We start from the raw sequence: 16,860 nt of genomic DNA on the forward strand, positions 1-16,860 counted from the left end.
TCTTCGAATTCGTTGGGAAAATTTTGCTGGCAGCCACTGCATACTCAAACAGTTCTTAAAAAAGGCATTCGTAGTACTTTTGTTGCTATCCCCAGCTGAGCACCTTCTCTGAGTAAACAGATTATCTCTCCCGCTCATGGTTCACACATCATAAAAGAATTGCATTATCATGGCTTGTTGAAAGACTCCCATAGTGTGGCTCACTCTCCACAGATGTTTGGCCTTTCTTGAAGCTGGTTATACCCCATTTTAATCAGCTTCGTGACCATACCACCATCTACAAATGCCGTTCAGATCTCCTGAATTGCTTCTGCTTGGCTATCACTAAACTTTGCACATAAACTTATACATTCTCTATGTTAAATTTGCTCCATCATTTTCGCTCGCTCAAAACCAAACCAACAAGAGACAAGAGCACTCAACACAACTGCTCCAACACAGCAGCACACACAACTAGGGGAGCGCCTGCCTGAAGGCTGAAGACACCACGGACCCTGCTCTTACATGGCCTACAGTATGGCCTACCTGAGCTCCACAGTTGTCTCTAAAATAAACAAGGCCAGATACCTTCAACAGGCCATGTATGTAGGTCAGCTAATAAGCAATTCCTATAGCAGCAGGTATACTTAAGTTATCTAACAGCATATTATGGAACAAAATAGGAGGAATAATGCCCATGTTATGTTTACTAGAAGCAAACAAGGTCACCACAAATTTTTCAGTTGTTGGTATATGGCCAGTGCCTCTACAATGCACCTGTTTTTTCCTGCAGCTTGTGCAAGCTTTCACAGATAATCTTCTCAGGTCACCAACCAAAATAATTCGACTATGACTACGACTGTATGCTCTCTCCCATTCACTCACTGTGCTGCTGCATTGTGTCACAACCATTCAGACAAATCTAACTACCACCGAGGGGTGCAACGTTGCTCAGTGGGAGGTCCAGGTCCATGGTTCGGTGTGACTTGGGTCGCACCAGCAGGGTAATCCTGGCCGGTCCTCCATCATCACTGTCCTCAACTACAAGGTGAACAGCACAACCAGAGTCAAGCAATTGTTTTTCGTGTGCCTCTGCGAGCCTGTTCACAACCTGCCTTTCTACCTCATGTTTGACTGATCGCGCACCGTAGTGGACATTGTATCCATCTGCCAGAAGCTCCACAACTCGCCGCTCCCAGGTGAGTTCGATGCCGTGCTTGTCTTTTGCTCGCCGGGTCCAGCCCTCAAGCTCCCTTGTCACCAGCACCGTCAGCTCCTTGCGTGAGAACGGCAGAAAGTAGACAATCTCATTGATCCGACCGAGGAATTCGTCGCGACGGAAGTGGCGTTTCAAGATAGGTCGCACCACCCGTTCTTTGAAATCACTGCGGATGCTGACTTCCTCTGCAACACTGGTAGGCTGCAGACTCTGCCGCTGCAGGGCAAGCAATTCGGCATCTCTCCGGAGGTCGGTGGCATGCTGAGCGATCTCTTCACTGGCCAAGTTGGAAGTCATGACAAAGATGGCATCTTTGCAAACAACGGTCTTGCCCTTGCCATCCGTGAGTCGGCCTTCATCAAACAGCTGCAGCAATACAGTCAACACATCAGGGTGTGCCTTGTCCACCTGAGCAGGAAAAAGCAATACTGAGTTCAGCACAAAAGACCAGTGCCACAGTAAAAATGAGCCATAAAAGACAAAAACGGCCAAACTAAATAAGAGCAAATTGGCTTTGGCGTGTTACCTGTTGAATGTACATAGTATTATTATTCTGCATTTTTTAAGGACATGCTCCTGAATCATTTAAATGACAAGTGAACATTTTGCATGCTCAAATTAGATTTCGCCAAATTGCTATGCAGAAGTCAATGCACACTACACAGCAAAGCACTGCACCTCATCAAGCAGCACCACTGCATTGGGACACTCGCGCAGCCGCTGCGTCAGCTGGCCCCCATCATCGTGGCCGACATAGCCCGGCGGTGAGCCAATGAGCTTGGCCACTTCATGCTTCTCCTGGTACTCAGACATGTCCAACCGGATAAAGCCCTTTCCTCCGGACGATGATGAGCGGCCCGTGCTGCCCCCGTGAAGGTACTCTGCTATCTGCTTAGCCAGCTCTGTCTTGCCAATGCCTGATGACCCAAGGAAGAGGAAGACGAGTGGGTGCTCGTCATCAAACCAGCCCAGCTCCTTGCGCCGGATTGTGGCTGCAACCAGGGCGATGGCACCTTCTTGGCCCACAATTACCTGCATGCAAGAATATGCGAAAGTGGTGTGTCAGTTGAGTGTATTTGTACACGTGAAGTTGCACTGATGTTCAAAGCTAACAGTGATATTGAAAAGAAACTAAGCATCATGCAATGAGTGATGTAAAGTGATCGGAGTAACACTGGAAAATGGGAAGAGAAACGTTTTGCAAACCAGGTAATATAAAAAACAGGTGATCACTGGTTCCTGAGAGCAACAGAATGAATACCAACTGCCAAAGGAAGGAAAATGCAGTTGAAGGCTGCCGAGAATGCACTGATGAGATAAGTGGATCTGCATGTGCAAGGCCGTTCATTAGGCAGAAGGGTAGATGCAGTGTGCTATAAATAATCTTGCTCTGATGTTGGTAGTGCACATCACGCTATACGTATTGAAACATGCTACAAATGCAATGAAAGCTTTGTCTTCTGCCAATACACTGGGCTTGATAACCAAGTGTCTGAGCTTGAAAGAAAAGTCAGTCCCAAACATGCAATATTCTATAAGTGGACTTGCCTAGACAGCTATTGTGCTAGGTGGTCGAACGTGGTACATGAGGTCCCACGGGACAATCTAAACAAGCTTGACAAATTCTTCTGCACACTTATGGACAGTAATGACAATCAACATAAGGATTATAAATTTAATCGACAGCTTACCTGAACCCATTCTACGAATATCAATTCACACTACTCTAAACCTTTGTTAAATTCCAGGGTGTTACGTGCCAAAACCAATATCTGATTATGAGGGACACCACAGTGGGTAACTCTGGAGTAACTTTGACCACCCTGGGTGCTTTAATTTATACCTAAATCCAACTACACAAGTGTTTTTGTGACTCGCCTCCACTGAAATGTGGCCACGGCAGTCGGAATCAACCTGTGACCTTGAGCTACAGCAGCGGGTGTCTAAACCCTTATTAGTGAATGCTCTATTGAATGCTGAGTAACACTGTAGGAATTGTGATTTCTTCTCTTAATACAAGGCTCATTTTGACAACAACTATGTGCTCAAATTGAGCATGTGCAAACGTATGCATCCGTGTGCAATAATGGTAAGCAGAAACAAAGGTGGAAAACTTTAGCTGGGAATCGGTAACGGTGAGCTAAGTATGCAAGAAGCGATACCATGAAACAAGTTCTGATGACGATGATGAAAATAATTTTACATATTCAGAGCTGGCTCGAAGAGCCTTACTGAGTGGGCTTAAACCTGAGTGCACAAATATCTGGGTGCTTAATACTTTGTAGTAAACCTTGTTCAGTAACAAAAATAATACACACTAACAAAGCTTTTGATAAATGATGCTTCTCAAACCAGTCTAGTATATGAGAAAAATAATGTCCCCAGTGCTGATGTTTCTGAACATGAACATTCAACTTCAGCAAAAGTGAACTGGCCTATTGCACTCGTGCCACAAGGGCTCAAAAGGGAGGCACAAGCCTTCATTCGAGGAGTGGCTACAGGCACTGCTCTCTGTCAGCAGTCTAACACCATTATATTTTTGGCAACAAGCCAAGCAGTTGAACCTGCAAAAGCTTATTCAGCATGGGACTGCTGAGCCCATGCAAGGGCACACTTCCAGTTCCTGCTTACAATTTTCCACATTAGCTCAGTAGACTAGAGAAATGCCATCTCTGACTAAACGGCAGGCCTGGATAGTGCAGTACAGCTTTATCAATGACAGCGGACCCAGGAAGCTCCAGTCCCTTTAATGTTAGAAACCAAACAGGTCATTTTATTTTTTGCTCGCTTTACTCAATAAACATTTGTGAGACCTGACCTGTTTCACTCGTTGCTCAAGGGGGAAGCGTCGTCGTTCTTCAGCTTCCCTCTGCTTGCGCTTTTTGATGTGCTCATCCGTGTACTCCTTGAGCAACTTGCGCATGACTGGGTTGCGGCTGTAGTCGACTGGCAGGTGGTTCTGGTCATTGGCCAGTGTCGGATCAGCACCTTTCTCCAGGAGAGTCCTCACCAGCTGTGTGTCGTCAGTGAGTACTGCATAGTGCAGTGCTGTGCATCCACGAAATGAAGCTCGGTTGCTTAGCCGGTTGCTGAACTCATCTTCACGAACCACCAGCACCTGCCAGTGGAGGCAAGCCCAGATGTACAATCAACATAAATTCAAGTGTGAACAGGTCTAAACATTACACTATGGTGTACACTACATTTATTTTTTGCTAGGATAGGGGGCGCTGCGATTGCTAGAGTGTGAAGACGCGCCCCCACTTTGGCTCTTCGATGTTTTCTTTTGAACTTGTGTGGAAATATTATTTCACGTGGGAAAACACTGAGAAACGACACTGTGAGTGCTTCCTGTGAGTGTGGTGTGCTTTCCCATGGCTCCAACTGCCATATTTTTTCAGTTACGAGGACCTTTCCTACGGTGGCCTGCTGACCTAAGCCCAACCACGTCTAGGCCTAGCCCGAGTGCGGCATCAGTGAGGCTGACCCGGTGAGCATGAGATGATGCAAACGTCACCACAGCACTATTCGCACTCGAGTTGACCCAGCGCAGAAGCTCCATGCTCACCTAAGCATAGAGATGCTGAAAAGTTGAAGAGTAGCCCCCCCAAAATGCAGACATCACGACGAGCGAATTGAGAGCGTCAAAATACTGAGTGAAGGTCGAGCTGCAGCTCTTGGTTGGGAATGTGGCAATGAAATTTTTTTTGTTATTTATGGGAATAAATTGGTGAAATTTAGCACGCAGGTGTGGTTTGTTATGCTGATATAATAAATGCAATTAGTTTTGTGCTTTCTATTGTAGTTTTCGTGTTACAACAATTGACAGCCTCTAATGGTGATCCCCAAGTTAATTAATTAGACATAGGTTCGCCAAGATTTTCACATCCACATGTTTACAAAGGCCCACTCTGTGCAATAAAGCTATTGGTTAATTTTTTAAATGCCAAAATGAGCATACAAATATTTTTTCAGCTTTCCTATGCATATTATTGTCTTACTAATGACTTTTGCAATAAAACCATTATAAACTTTTTTATGAGGTGCAGTTAAATATGGATAGCTTTATTGCACTCATCAATGTTTCAGGCTCTAAGTGCAAAAGACAGAATGATTTTGTCTTCATTCGTTGTATAATGGCACTGGGATGACTGAAAGCAACTGCACAAAAAATGAAAGCTGAGAAAACAGAGCTCAGTTTTATTTGTTGTAAACATCTCAATCTTTATTTTGAGCTCCTAAAACCCCCCTGGGATGTAGTCCTTTGCCTGTGGGGACACATTTGCTTTACATTTTGATGTAGTTTTTTGCGTTCTTCTAGCAGTTTCGTGCACCTTAGTTGCCTTTTTCATCATTGTGCATCCATCCATCGTGCAGAGACAGGTGACGGGGCACTCAAAACGTCCGCTCTTGTCTCTCGTTGCGCAACCTCTTTATTAGTGAAGTTGGAGCTGAAATCCGCAGTAGAATATTTGACGCAAGAACTTCTGCTCCGCCGATGTCGCATTGCTGTTACGACCACACGCAGACGTAACGTCACCATCGCTCACGGTCGGGCCTTCGCCTTCGCTAGCGGTTGCGCCTTCACCATATCGCTCACAGTCACGCCTTCATCATTGCTCGCGGTCGTGTAGGTGTTCTGTAGTCGCGTTGTCAGCAAAAAACATTTAAAATTATGGGGTTTTACGTGCCAAAACCATTTTCTGATTATGAGGCATGCCGTGGTGGAGGATTCCGGAAATTTCGGCCACCTGGGGTTCTTTAACGTGCACCTAAAATCTAAGTACACGGGTGTTTTCGCATTTTACCCCGTCGAAATGCAGCCGCCATGGCCGGGATTTGATACTGCGACCTCGTGCTCAGCAGCCCAACACCGTAGCCAATGAGCAACCACGGCGGGTTCGTGTTGTCAGCAGCGCATGCAAGTGCGCTTTCCCGGTCACCGACGTGCGCCGGTAGTGCCTTGTCAACAAGCTCGGCAGCATCCGCTTCTACGAGTAGTTTTCTCCCTCTTTTCTACGCCTTTCGTGGTCTTCCGTACACGTGGGCCAGCAAATGGCAGGGCAAAGTCAGGGCAGCAAATGGCAGGGCTAGCAAATGGCACGGCGAAGTCGAATTTGTCGACAACATGAAGCAAAGGCAAGTGTTTTGACATAGTAGTTCTGCGGAAAACCGCAAGGTGGAGACAAGTAATTAATAAAGGGAAAATCAGACATCCACCCGTTCGTAGCAATTGCTACAAAGAAAGAAAAGCCTCAGAGTTGAAGAAAAATTCGTCCTGGTCCGGGACTCAAACTCAGGACCACCGCCTTTTTGGGGCAGCCGCTCTACCATCTGAGCTACCATCTGAGCTACCATCTGAGCTACTTCACCCTGCCATCTGCTAGCCACCTGATTAGCTCAGATGGTAGAGCGGCTGCCCTGGAAACTGGAACTGGAAAAGAACTGGTTGACTGGAAAAAATTTGGAATTGTCACCGGGGACTCTTTTGTGGACTTTGAACAATTCAGTGCTATGATTGCGGAGACGCGGCCGGTGGCCAGAGAAACTATCCCATGCAATGGCACTACAACTCACATGGATATGCACTTAGCAAATCTATGGTGGAAGGTCAACCATTTGACACAGCAATGCCGGTATAAAGGAAAGCGTCACAAAGATTTCATGCACCTTAAAAATCAATATCGACTCATCAAGGAATCCCAACAACATTTAGAAGGAGACACGTGGCACAATACATGCGCAAAGCTTGGCCGGGAACCCGGTCTAAAAAGGTTATACCAGATTCTGAGGAGCCTGCTTGGCAGAAAGGCACGCTCCTCTCACAGAACTCTTTTTGCAAGAGGAGCCTGCAGTGCTGGAAGACCGCGTCATCCACGCTTTCTTCCCGCATGCTGCCGAAACGCCTCCGGAACCGCTACCTTCTGCCACAATAGACAACGCGAAAGCGGAGCTGGACACGCCCTTTACGCTTGGTGAAGTCATAACCCTTGCACAAGCCAAAACGAAGTCAGCTCCCGGGCACAATGGATGAAATGATTGAGCAAACTCTCCCACCGTCAAACAGTCACACTAACTCGGAGGATGCTGATGTGCCGTGTACTCCGGAGCCTTCTCATGCGGACTCGAGCATTTGCAGTCCTTGTATTGGCATACAGCAGCAGCACAAAACTGGCAGAAATACAGGCATACTTGGTTGTATGTAAGCAGAGGTGCGTGCAGCAATGAATCGACCACTTATTCCTTGCACAGGGGCCTTAAAACGTAAATAAAATGACCTTTCTTCGAGACATTCGTTTTTTTGGCCATTCAATAGTTCGTAATTATTTACGTACTCCGTGGAGTCCTAATTATCGGTTGTCGGCTATATTTAGCTCCAAGGAATGAAAGATTTTAGTGTTAGCAGGGCAATTCCAGCATCATAATGTCCATTAATAACATTCCTGTAATATTTTGCAGATGCTGCCACTAACCACTTTACCCTTTTGTGTTATTTTGTTCATATTTTATATTTATATGTCAGTTTATATATGTTTATATATCAGTATCTGCTTTACTTATGACAGCGCATGTTTCATTAAACTCTGGTCTGTGAATTACCTAAATTCCAAACCACTGTCACATATAATGACATAGCTGGGTTAGCTTATTTACCTCCAGGGAATGAAGCTGTTTCTCACGCGCCATTTGGTAAACGTTGCTGAATTCGTCACCAGCATCAATGTCGGCACCAGCTTCGAGAAGGGCGAGGACACAGTCACGATGCCCACTGATGGCAGCAACATGCAACAGTGTCCAGCCCAGTGCATGGCGGCAGTTCGGGTCTGCACTTTTGTCAGCCAAGAGACGTCGAAGCTCATCTGCATTGCCAAGCTTGGCAGCACGAAACAATTTCTCCTCCTGAGCGCTGCTGCTGGTTTTGTTGGCCATCAAGTAGCCACCAAGGCCTACAGGCACAGCAGCAAATCCGAGTCCCCTACGCTGCCATGACACTGGCAGACGCTGCTGCAACCAGGCACCCCTGAGAGAGCAAGGGGACAACAAAATTATCAGTACAGTCACACCTCAGAATAACCAACAAAGATATAATGATGTAAATCACTAATGCTCATAACAGATATTGGATATAACGAAGGTATTTTCGTGTCCGATACGACTTTGTTATAATGAAGTCTGCCTGTAACAGGGCTGTCTGGGTTTCTTCTGTTTCAGACGCCGCTTAATTCTGTAACCTGAGCAGTCAATTTCACCATATTTCTTGTGCACTTAGTATCACAAAATCTCACAGCATTGAAAAAGATTGATGACGATGATTTATGAAATTTACTAGCGTGTGAACAGAGTGGCGGCATAAGCGGGCCAAGAGCTCCAAGTGAGGCAAGGCAAGATGCAGTTCTAGGAGGCGGGGCATGTGGTTGACTGCAGTGGCCCTGACCAGGTGGCGCAAGTGCGGCGACAAGGGGGGAAAGAAGACGCGGGTGGCATGAAGTGTGGTGTGCGCGGATAGACAGCGTGCTTTAAATCACGGAGTGCGGTAGTAAAGTGAATGTTTGCGACGAACGTGTTGGCCTTTTGTCGTGCATAACAAACACGAGGGCCAGATATAGCAAAAGAACGGCAAAATTGAAAAAGGCTGATGATTTTCAATTTTTCGCTGCATTTCATTGTGCCCAGAAATTGTGCACATCATGGCCAAGCTAGAAAAACTGCTTTAGCTACAGAATATGACCAACTGTTTTGCATGCAAAGTACTTAGAAAATACAGGCATTCCAGACATTTGGCTGATATTGTGACTACCAGAAGCAATCAAAGAAAGGCTCCTACCGTAAAATTCCGAGCAAGCACCCCTCCCCCTTCCCCAGCAAGTTGAAATCACTGGCAAAGTAGGGGGGGAGGGGGGCGCTATCCCGGAACAGCACCTAAATTTAAGATGGCAGCGACATTTTCCCGCGAGAAAAAAAAAAAAGTACAGAGCACATGGATTTAAAATTTTTTTTTACTTCTAGGAACATTAACTTTATTGAGCGTAAGATTCATGATTGCTATGTCAATCACTTTCAAATCCATCGAAAGACTCCTGCGAGTCAGTCGCAAAAAAAAGTTCACAGCATTCTGCTTGAAGCCCACCCCAAACTTCCGGCGCTACAGCTCCAACATCTACCAGTCCGCCATGCAGGTCGCCGTCCTCTGAGCCATTGAGTGCGTTAGTAATGCTGCATCTCTTGAAGGAGCGTGCCAGTTTCCTCGGGTACAGCAGCCCACGCCTCGGCAACAAAATCGAGAGCATGCTGGCACGACGGCTTCTTCAGGTTTCCTTTGGGCGTCCTCTCTTTTTCACACATATATTCTTCCCACAAACGCCGTAGGGTGGACTTGAAAGGCTTGTTCCAGTAGACCTCAGCCGGCTGCAGGATGCTCGTGCACCCCACAGGCACATAGAGCATGTCGGTATCGTGCTCCTCGAAAGCATTCTTGGCAGCTTGCGTTTTATAGATGGGCGCGTGGTCCAGTACCAGTAAACGCCACATGGCATCGACGTTTGGGCCCCAGATTCTTGACAGCCACTCCTGCATCTTTTCCGATGTCATCCAGTCATGTTTTGTGGTGGTGAGACGAACATTTGCTACGAGTGAAAGAAAAAAAGTCAGCGTTTTGATAGAACGAACTTAGCGACATCATGTGATTCCTCACCCAATTAAAAAAAAAAAAAAAACATTCTCACCTGGTATGCGAAGGCTCGTAAAGACCCTGGCTGGAATTTTCCCGGTTGGTTTCTTGAAAATAACGAATGCTGGGAGCTTGTGGCTGGTGGCACGTGCGGCTAGGCAAACCGTGAAGCCTCGTCGGGCACATCCAGTGTTTGCGATCCGTATGGTGCTTTGGCCGACCACGTTGTTTGTCCTGTTGGCTGGGTTTTCTATTCGGACCATCGTCTGGTCCATATTGCCGATGTTGTACAACATGCAGTCGTTGCGCCGTCACAGGGAGTTTGCGGCAGACCAAAAGGCGCTTGCTGCCTCCGAAGACTCTTCGGGCATCTTCTGGCTCTTGTTCGTAGAATGACGCATTGACATGCCGAACCGCTGCTTCCATCTACTTATGTAATGGCTGGAAGCTACGAAGTTTCCCAACTGCATGTTGTTGGCTATTCTGACAGCCTCTTCAGAGAGAAGGCGGTTACTAACGGCACACCCTGCCGTTCTTTCCCGCTCGAAGAACTCGAAGAGCGCATCGTCCACGCATTCACTGAAAACTATGGCGCCGTTACTCAGCTTTCTTCGAAGTTTTGCTGCGGTCAAGCTCGAAATGTCGAGATGTTTGGTGCATGTTTCTTCCGTTTTCTCGACGCCATTGTACAACCTCAACTTTCTTCGCCACTGTGTACGAAATCATCGGCATCGCGAACTTCACAACGCCAAAATAAGACGACAAATGGCGCATGCGAACAAGCATGCGAATGGCTTGAAAGGAAGGATTGGATTGGATTAGCTTCTTGGACTTGATGGGGCAGACCAGTGGTGCTCAGGCGCGGTGCGTGATAAGGGCGCGGGTGGGGGGAGGCGGCACTTTCCCGGAACGGCACGAAAATATGAAATTGACAGTAAAGTTAGGGGGGGGGGGGGGGGGGGGCCTTGCACGAGTGGGGGCGCTTGTTCGGAATTTTATGGTACTACGTGGCCACATATTGGTGTGGCCAGCAAGCATGCATCCAGCCATATCCCTTCCATAGTGTTTTCTGGAGCACACTTGGTGCATAAGAACCAATTTTGCAGCACAGTCTAACTGGCAGCGCTCAAAACTGTGTTGCAAAATTATTTAGCTGAAAGCTGGCTAAGTAGATTTGTTTCCTGGTAACAAAGAGCAAATAAGGTGAGCAAACCTCTTTTGCCCTGCCTGCTTCCATCATTATGAGCATGATTCAAATGGATAATAATACAGTAGCAATCAACCCTAAATATAATACAGTATTTCTTTTTCTAGAAGAGTGAATGAGCATTAAATCTCTAATTTACATAGCGATGCAGACAAAGCATTGCCACTGCCACAAATAAATGTTTTCTTCTAACTGGCCTTCCCATCTTGTGTTTCAAGAATCAGAGCTAATGTTAGATTGTTTAAAACTATGTCCATGTTCTTCATTCTTCACACTGCTTGTTCTCAGGCACCTTTCTGCCTGAGTTGGTTCACGTTTTTCAATGAACATGAATGACAACCATTAGCTATGAGTCAACACCATGTCTTTTTTTTATACTTTATTTCTACACTGTGCAGCCCCATTCTGTGCAGAAGTGGGACACATGTAGAGAAAGAAAATTAAGAAGTGATTGCAACGCACATGGCTTAAGATCAACACATACTCAGAACAATACGGATACAAAGCACTTGAAAGTGGATAACCAAATATAGTTAATTGTGCTTAAAAACTGCTTCAGTGGTAAGGAATGCATGTCGGCTCCTAATTTACATGATCAATGGTTACTAGAAAGAAACTATACTTGAATATATTAGTATACATGCAAGGTTAAGCTCTTGGACAGTCCATGTTCTAGAAGACGTAGCAGGTGTTTAATATCTTGTGTTAGATGACAAGGCCCAATATTAATACAGTGCAGAAACTTTTAACAGCTTAACAGCATGACATGAAGCTTAACAAGAACAAACTCGAAAATCTTCCCCATTTTCCTTGCGGTTTCTTTCTTTCCCTATCTCCAAAATTAGCACTGCTGCATTTCAATGATTGCATAAATGCACTGTGCAGTACTGACAGACTCGACGCCTACCTCAGCAGTAGGGTTCCTGCACTAGTCCTGAGCCAGTGCAGCCTACCAGCCACTCGCAGCTCGCGGCTGACCGCTCGTAGCACAGGTGTGGCCCACATGGCCATCAGATGTCCTTGTACAGCAGGTCGTATTGAGGCGTGTGGGAACTCTCGATTGGGGACGTCACGATGAGCTTGCCTCGCATGGCACCCCGGTAGACCACTTCCACCAGGTCAATCACATCCTGCTTGGTCTTGAAGCAGCCTACAAACTTGGTGTGGTCGGCACTCCTGAAATTGACAACTCAAAATCATGCTGCTCCATGTTGCAGCTACTGTGCTGGAGCATATTAGGCAGGCAAGCCACAAATTCAATTTACCAAAATTCTGCAGCATGAACTTATGAGGCTGAAACTTGGAGGACAATAAAGAGATTTTAAAAGATGCAAAGGCTCATGCAATGAACAGAATGGAAAATTATAGGCAAAACATATAGACATAAAAATCAGCATCTTTAAGTTGGCATGATGTTCTGCTTCTAGCATATTCCGACTATCAGCAGTCTTGCCTGAGTAGAACGACACTTTAGTGCTTCCATCTTTTCCTTGGTATTCCGAGGAAGCACCCAGGTCCAATGTTTACTGGGGTGCTACCAACCCATATCAGTGCACCCAGTGTTATTTGAAAAGAAATGGGGCACATTCCATGAGAAATAAACCCGATGCACCAATTGTTACTGTCGACGCAACAAACAGCCTATCCCAACATTGGGATTGCAACACTACTTGGTTTTGTAGAGGCAAAGAAGTGTTAAATTAAATTATGGGGTCGTATGTGCCAAAACCACGGTCTGATTATGAGGCACGCCGTAATGAGGGACCCCAGAAATTTGGACCACCTGGGGTTCCTAACTTGCACCTAAATCTAAGTACACAAGTGTTTTCACATTTTACCTCCATCGAAATGCGGCCGCCGTGGCTGGGATTCAATCCCGCAACCTCATGCTTAGCAGCCCAACACTATAGCCAGTAAGCAATCATGGCAGGTTCAGAGCAGTGTGGACTTAATTCATGACACTGTCTGAGCCTTCAAGACTGGAGGCAAAGCTTTCTTTGAGAGTTGCAATGATCGTTTCTTGGCATATTACCATAACCATGTATTACAGTTTGGTTAATAGGATTATGCTTCTGAAAGTGGATAGTTGTTGGTAGTGAGGATATTTCACTACCATGTTTTTTTTCTTCATTCAGTTGAGAACAAGACTGCTCCCCAGCGCGACTGTAGGGCCAGCACTGAAAGGTATATAAGCTGATTTGCCTACATTTATTAAAATGCAGCATACACCTTTGCAGGTGTTTTCCATCTCCCCATGAGCGTTTCCTCTCTTATGCATTTTCATGTGACCTCTTTGGCTGCTCAGCAAGAAGCACACATACTCAGACCGAACCCTGGTGTAGAAGACAAAGATGTTTCACTAGAACCAAATGGCAGCAAGGATTAGAGATCAAACATCGCTAGATGATACTGCAGTTGAGATTAAGAAGTGCAGTTTGGCAAGTAATGTACAGTTAAACCTCGTTATAAGGAAATATGGATATTTATTTATTTCTTCATACTGTCAACCCTCTGCTGAGGGTTCTTACAGGGAGGGTTTAAATACAGGCAGACCATATATACAGGTGCATCAAGCGGCAGCGGAATCACAAAAATACATGTTTAAATATTTTTCAAGTTTACAAACATCACTGGCATTTGCCACAAAGCTTGGTATCGCATTCCAGAGTTCAATCACGGCAGGGCAAAAAGAAAAGCGGTACACATCACTGTGAGCAAAGTATGGGCGTAAAACATATTGATGATTAACACGACTGCCTCGTTTTCCTGGAAGCTGCACATACTCATCTTTGTTGATTTTTAAATGTCTATGTAGTATTCTAAAAAGCACTTTCAGACGATTTTTTTTGCCTTCGTACTTCTAGTGTTTCCAGTTCACAAGACTGCACATCAGTGTGACGGAATCTAAACGGCGGTACTTTGAGCATATGAAGCGCGCGGCACGACGTTGAACTTTTTCTAACCTTGTATTCATTTCTTTCTGATGAGGGCTCCAGATGACTGAGGCATATTCAAGTAAAGGTCTAACAAAAGTTTTATAAGCTATCAGCTTTACATCTCGCGAAGCTTGACCTAGTTTTTGCCTTAATAAACGTAGTCTCTAATTCACCTTCGAGCACACATTTTCTACATGCGTATGCCATGTCAGATTATGTGTGATTGTTATGATTATATAACAAAGTAAGTGAAATTCCCAAGGTTGAAATACCCATAGAGATTCATAGTACAGTATATGCAATAATGAATATCATTAAGTAATGAATATAACGAAGTAATTCTGGCTCCCATTTCCACTTGGTTATAACGACGTTAGGATGGATAGCTGGGCAAATGTGAATGAACATGAATGTGCACAGATAAACTGTGATAGCGCTCCCTGCATAAAATAATGGCATTCTTTCTTGATTAACCATAGTTGGAAGTGGCGCCTAATGTGTGCGTTTCTCTCTTTGTCCATCATCACCTTCGCACCTTTCACATCAAATTATTAGAACGACGTTTTACTGTAATGCACAGAACCAATAACCGATGCGTCTCAAAGTGTGGAGACACATCCACCTATCAGTGTGCAACACAAATTGCAGCCCTCTTTTCACAAGTACACGGAACTCTTGAAATAGGCTCTGCAGTTGTCTGCTCCCTTCATTTGTGCCCTCTGGCATGCAGTAGCAATGCCTCTCATTGGTCACTGTATGTGAAGTCAGATATTCTCTTTCATCATGTCATATTCTGGATTTTTGAACATTTTCCCATTATTACAACTTTCCTTTAACTTGACCAGGTTCACATGTCTAAAAAAAAAAAAAAAAAGACCAGAATGCTTAAGCATTTTAAACAATGCATAAACTACATAATATGAAACAATTTCGAATATCCTAATGGCATTATCGAACCACAGCAACATTTCACTGACCACGTAGCGAATTTTCGGCTACTTCAGCTGCTTTAAAAAAAAATTAAATTATGGGATTTTACGTGCCAAAACCACTTTCTGATTATGAGACACGCCGTAGTGGAGGACTCCAGAAATTTCGACCACCTGGGGTTCTTTAACGTGCACCTAAATCTAAGTACACGGGTGTTTTCGCATTTCGCCCCCATCGAAATGCGGCCGCCGTGGCCGGGATTCGATCCCGCGACCTCGTGCTCAGCAGCCCAACACTATAGCCACTGAGTAACCACGGCGGGTCTCAGCTGCTTTACTTATGAATGCAATTTACTTTAGCAAATCTTTAGTTCAGAATTTCAAGGGACCTTACGACAGCGTTTGCTTGAATGATGGTTAATTGCGTCATATGTGAATTAAGAACTTCCCTTCGGCGTGGGAACACTCGTTCGAGCAAAGTTAGGTTGAGTGTCATTAACAATGCAAATAGTCATGACGCAATATAGGCTTTCATTGCGCAACTACATTCTATCAGCACTCCATATACCGGGCGATACCATTTCGGTAGCTTACCTGCTGCTTTCTATTTTGATATGTTGGCCATTGAAGAAGAACACCGTGGCTGGCGTAATGGTGACGTCGAAGTACCTTGTGTAAACTGGCACGGAGTGAGGTTCTACGGCGTACACCTCTGCCATACGAGACAGCAGAGGCGCCGCCTTGTTCAGCTGCACAAATCAGCACGTGACACGGCGTAAGTCAACCAGCAATTAAATACTTTCAATGATCGCGGACCATGACAATTCATCAGCTTCACTTACAATGTCATCTATCCGCAGGCAATCAGCTTCTTCCCCAAATCTCAGCACAAGCACTTTGTCCACTGTTTCCTTAATAGCTCGATCGACCTCCCTTTTTGTAATTAGTTTTCTGAGACCGATATTCATCAATGACGGGGGCTGCCAGTTTACAGATCTCTCAAGTGAAGCTAAGCGCTCTTATGCGAGAATTGGACTAGTGGCAGTGATTTTTCCTCGCGTAGGTGAAGCGTGTCTGCTTTCTTAGCTGGTATTATCAATTCAGAATGATACTCGAGAACAGTCGCAGATGTTGCGCATGATGCAACGTGCACAGTACGTACGAGAGCGGCAGTGGGCGCACCGTAGCAGCTGCGGCTTCAAATGGCTAATGACATTTGTCAAGAAAACTAGTCAAAGCCGCAAATGAGTTACTTATTGATGATGATACCGATGATACTGATCCCAGAAGCATAGAGTTTCCTACAAGAATTATATTGTAGGAAACTCTATGCCCAGAAGGGCATGCAGCGCAGAAGCGGGCGAGCGACGGGCATCGCCCATGGCGAGAGATGGTTTTCGGCGCCGCCTTGTTCAGCTGCACAAATCAGCACGTGACACGGCGTCAGTCAACCAGCAATTAAATAGTTTCAATGATCGCGGACCATGGCAATTCATCAGCTTCACTTACAATGTCATCTATCCGCGGGCAACACTCTTAGGCAAAGTTACACCCTTTCGCTTGCCCCTTCTGCCACACAACGATAATCGTTATCTGCCTTGATGCGTTTCCTTTCTTTAACGCTGCGAGCCAGGGACTTTCCAGTAACGAACGGCACGCGCGTTATCAGAAGGGGCACTCCAAAGGGTGTAAACTGTTCTACACTCTTAAAAAAGTTTACACCCGTTGGGGAGTATCTTGTCCCACAACCATAATCGTCATCCGTGTTGCCCGCGTTTCCTTTATTTAACGCTGCGAGTCCGCCACTTTCCAGTCACGAACGGCATGCGCGTTATCAGTGTGACGCAGCATTCTCGACAGGAAAGTAGCAAGCGCTGTTCAGGAAAGGAAACGCAAGCAAGGCAGATGACGATTATTGTTGT

General features: G+C 45.5%; 3 protein-coding genes across 3 annotated transcripts in view; 1 reads left to right on the forward strand and 2 right to left on the reverse strand.

Annotated features, from left to right (window-relative positions):
- The window catches only part of Shab (Shaker cognate b), a 64,344-nt gene extending 59,406 nt beyond the window's left edge, over positions 1–4,938 (forward strand). The window contains exon 6 of the mRNA XM_055068510.2: positions 4,600–4,938. Coding sequence (XP_054924485.1) covers positions 4,600–4,631 — 32 coding nt within the window. The 3' untranslated portion in view covers positions 4,632–4,938. The remainder of the gene's footprint in view (positions 1–4,599) is intronic.
- Positions 660–12,084, reverse strand: LOC126526996 (mitochondrial disaggregase-like). The gene is made up of 5 exons (XM_050174711.3): positions 11,981–12,084; positions 7,853–8,219; positions 4,017–4,316; positions 1,877–2,230; positions 660–1,606 (listed from the first exon to the last, which is right to left on the reverse strand). Exons 1-5 carry the CDS (start codon positions 12,082–12,084, stop codon positions 902–904), a joined length of 1,830 nt encoding a protein of 609 aa, XP_050030668.1. The 3' UTR covers positions 660–901.
- On the reverse strand, positions 12,084–16,094 carry LOC140213283 (thioredoxin-like protein 4B). Its single transcript, XM_072284431.1, has 3 exons — positions 15,781–16,094; positions 15,533–15,687; positions 12,084–12,249 (listed from the first exon to the last, which is right to left on the reverse strand). The coding sequence occupies exons 1-3, from the start codon at positions 15,904–15,906 to the stop codon at positions 12,084–12,086; spliced, it is 447 nt and encodes a 148-aa protein (XP_072140532.1). The 5' UTR covers positions 15,907–16,094.
- Between the last annotated feature and the right edge of the window lie 766 nt (positions 16,095–16,860).

The sequence above is a fragment of the Dermacentor andersoni genome, chromosome 9 (genome assembly GCF_023375885.2).
Source record: "Dermacentor andersoni chromosome 9, qqDerAnde1_hic_scaffold, whole genome shotgun sequence".
NCBI lineage: Eukaryota > Metazoa > Arthropoda > Arachnida > Ixodida > Ixodidae > Dermacentor > Dermacentor andersoni.